This window comes from Mauremys reevesii, linkage group 1, assembly GCF_016161935.1.
Source record: "Mauremys reevesii isolate NIE-2019 linkage group 1, ASM1616193v1, whole genome shotgun sequence".
Lineage (NCBI taxonomy): Eukaryota > Metazoa > Chordata > Testudines > Geoemydidae > Mauremys > Mauremys reevesii.
The window spans coordinates 8,657,810-8,660,029 of record NC_052623.1 but is presented as its reverse complement, the minus strand read 5'-3'; the positions used below and the strand labels follow the sequence as shown (position 1 = coordinate 8,660,029).

General features: G+C 45.5%; 1 protein-coding gene across 1 annotated transcript; it reads left to right on the top strand.

Moving 5' to 3' along the window:
* Positions 1-589: 589 nt before the first annotated feature.
* On the top strand, positions 590-1,528 carry LOC120398276 (olfactory receptor 52N4-like). Its single transcript, XM_039525561.1, has one exon. The coding sequence runs from the start codon at positions 590-592 to the stop codon at positions 1,526-1,528; it is 939 nt and encodes a 312-aa protein (XP_039381495.1).
* The last annotated feature ends 692 nt before the right edge of the window (positions 1,529-2,220 follow it).

Here is a 2,220-nt window from a genome sequence, read left to right as displayed (position 1 = left end):
TGAACCACTCTAGTTCTGCAATGTCAGGTTTGAGAAGGGTACTCAGTACTGTACAGAGAAATCTAAAGGAGGGTGAAACATTGACTGACCGATCTCGTGGCAGTGTATTTTGTGTATGATTCCCCATCCCACTTCTCCTAGATTCCAAGGTTTTGCCTAACATCTGGCCATGCTTGCACTGTGGGGAGGATTTTACAGAGCTATGCATCATGATGTCCAGGTCCCTGTCCTGAGTTCATAGAGTTAAATTAGAACCTTGTAAGGTATTTGAGTAGTTCAAGTTTTTCCATCCAATGGGCAGACACTTTGAAGTTATTGACAGAGAAATTCAGGTGCAATTATGGTGCCCATTCACCTGACTTGATTATCTCCCTCTGAGAACTACTCTGGACTTGGCAATGACCTGAATAATCGGATGCCATCTGTAAATGTTGACACCTCACTCCTCACCCCCCTTTATATATTGGTGATAAGTATAAAATATTTATTGTACTATTTGTTATAAACAGTGTAACCCCCCTCGCTGTGCTTCTTTCCCTTCCCAGGCACCTTGAGCATTTCTGAGCCAGATCGCTCCATCGACCACCTCATGGCAGCTTTCAACCTCACCCCCTCTGACTCTTCAACATTCATCCTAATGGGCATCCCTGGACTGGAAGCTGCCCAAGTCTGGATTTCCATCCCTTTCTCTATATTCTACATTGTCAGCCTGTTGGGAAATTTCACAGTTCTGTTTGTTGTAGGCAAAGAGCAGACCCTGCACAAGCCGATGTACCTGCTCCTCTGCATGCTGGCGCTCACAGACATCACCACATCTACCTCCGTTGTGCCAAAGGCACTGTGTATATTTTGGTTCAATTTGAAAAGCATTACTGTGGCTGGCTGCCTCATCCAGGTGTTCTTTCTTCATGCAGGTTCTACCGCACATTCAGCCGTCCTCGTGACAATGGCCCTTGATCGCTACGTTGCCATATGTAAACCTCTGAGATACGCCACCATCCTCACCAATGCACGAATAGCTAAGCTAGGGCTAGTGGGTTTGATAAGAGCTGTTCTCTGCATCCTGCCTCTGCCCCTGCTCCTGACCAGGCTGCCTTTCTGTGCCAACCACATTATCCCCCACACGTACTGTGACCACATAGCTGTGGCGAAGATATCGTGTGGGGACATCACAGCCAACAATATGTATGGCTTGGGAATGGGGTTCCTAATCATCGGGTTAGACCTGACACTCATTGCCCTGTCCTACAGTCAGATCACCAGGGCCGTCCTCAGAGTCTCCTCTAAGAAATCCCACCAGAAAGCCCTCAACACCTGCACAGCCCACATCTGTGTGATGCTGACATCTTATACTCCCTACCTCTTCTCCGTTCTGACACAACGGTTTGGTCAGGGTATCGCTCCCCATGTTCTCATCATCTTGGCCAACCTTTATTTCCTCTTTCCCCCCATGATCAACCCTATAATTTATGGAGTCAAAACCAAAGAGCTTCGTGAAAAAGTGGGCAAATACATCTGCAGAATGTGATTGCCTGGGGCCATTGACTTTAAACCTGTGTGACAAGAGGAGGAATGGATTTCTCCTTGTTAATCAGGGGTTCTCTGTCCCAGTCTGGCTGAGCTCAGCATTGTGGGAGTTCACAGTCTGAGAGGTTTCTCACACCGATTGTCTTATCACTCCATCACCAAGCACTGCTCTCTCCATTGCTGAATTCCCTCTCTCTGACCATCACCTGACCTCCTTCAGCATCACCTATAAGCCCCCACCCCACACACCCTGTTACTTGGCTTTTCCGTGACTTCCAGATGACCAGAAGATAATGCAGATTTCTGAAAAGTGGTGACTTTCCATTAGACCCTGTTTGAACAAGGTTCTTGATCTGTTCAATGAACTGAAACAACACTTTCAGGTAGCCAAAGACAAAGAAAGAAATTACAATGCTGGAGTTCTTTATTATATGTGCAGAGATCTGGTGAACCAAATTTACCTGATTTTTCTACTTCTAATTCTTCAGAAAGCCTGGAGGATAAACCAAATATTTCTGTTGGAAAGTGCTAATATGGAAAAACTGCTGCAGGAATTGAGGAGATTCTACCTGAGCTTGTTGGTGAGAGTTATGGAACTCTTTGTTTCTGAGAACTGAACTGCTCTGTTAAACTATGACATCAACTTTGAGTCAAATATCTTACTAATTTTCACAGTTGATTTTGGAATCACTT

Coding starts and splice junctions, on each gene's coding strand:
- LOC120398276 (XM_039525561.1), top strand. CDS start 590: ATGGCAGCTTTCAACCTCACCCCCTCTGACTCTTCAACATTCATCCTA.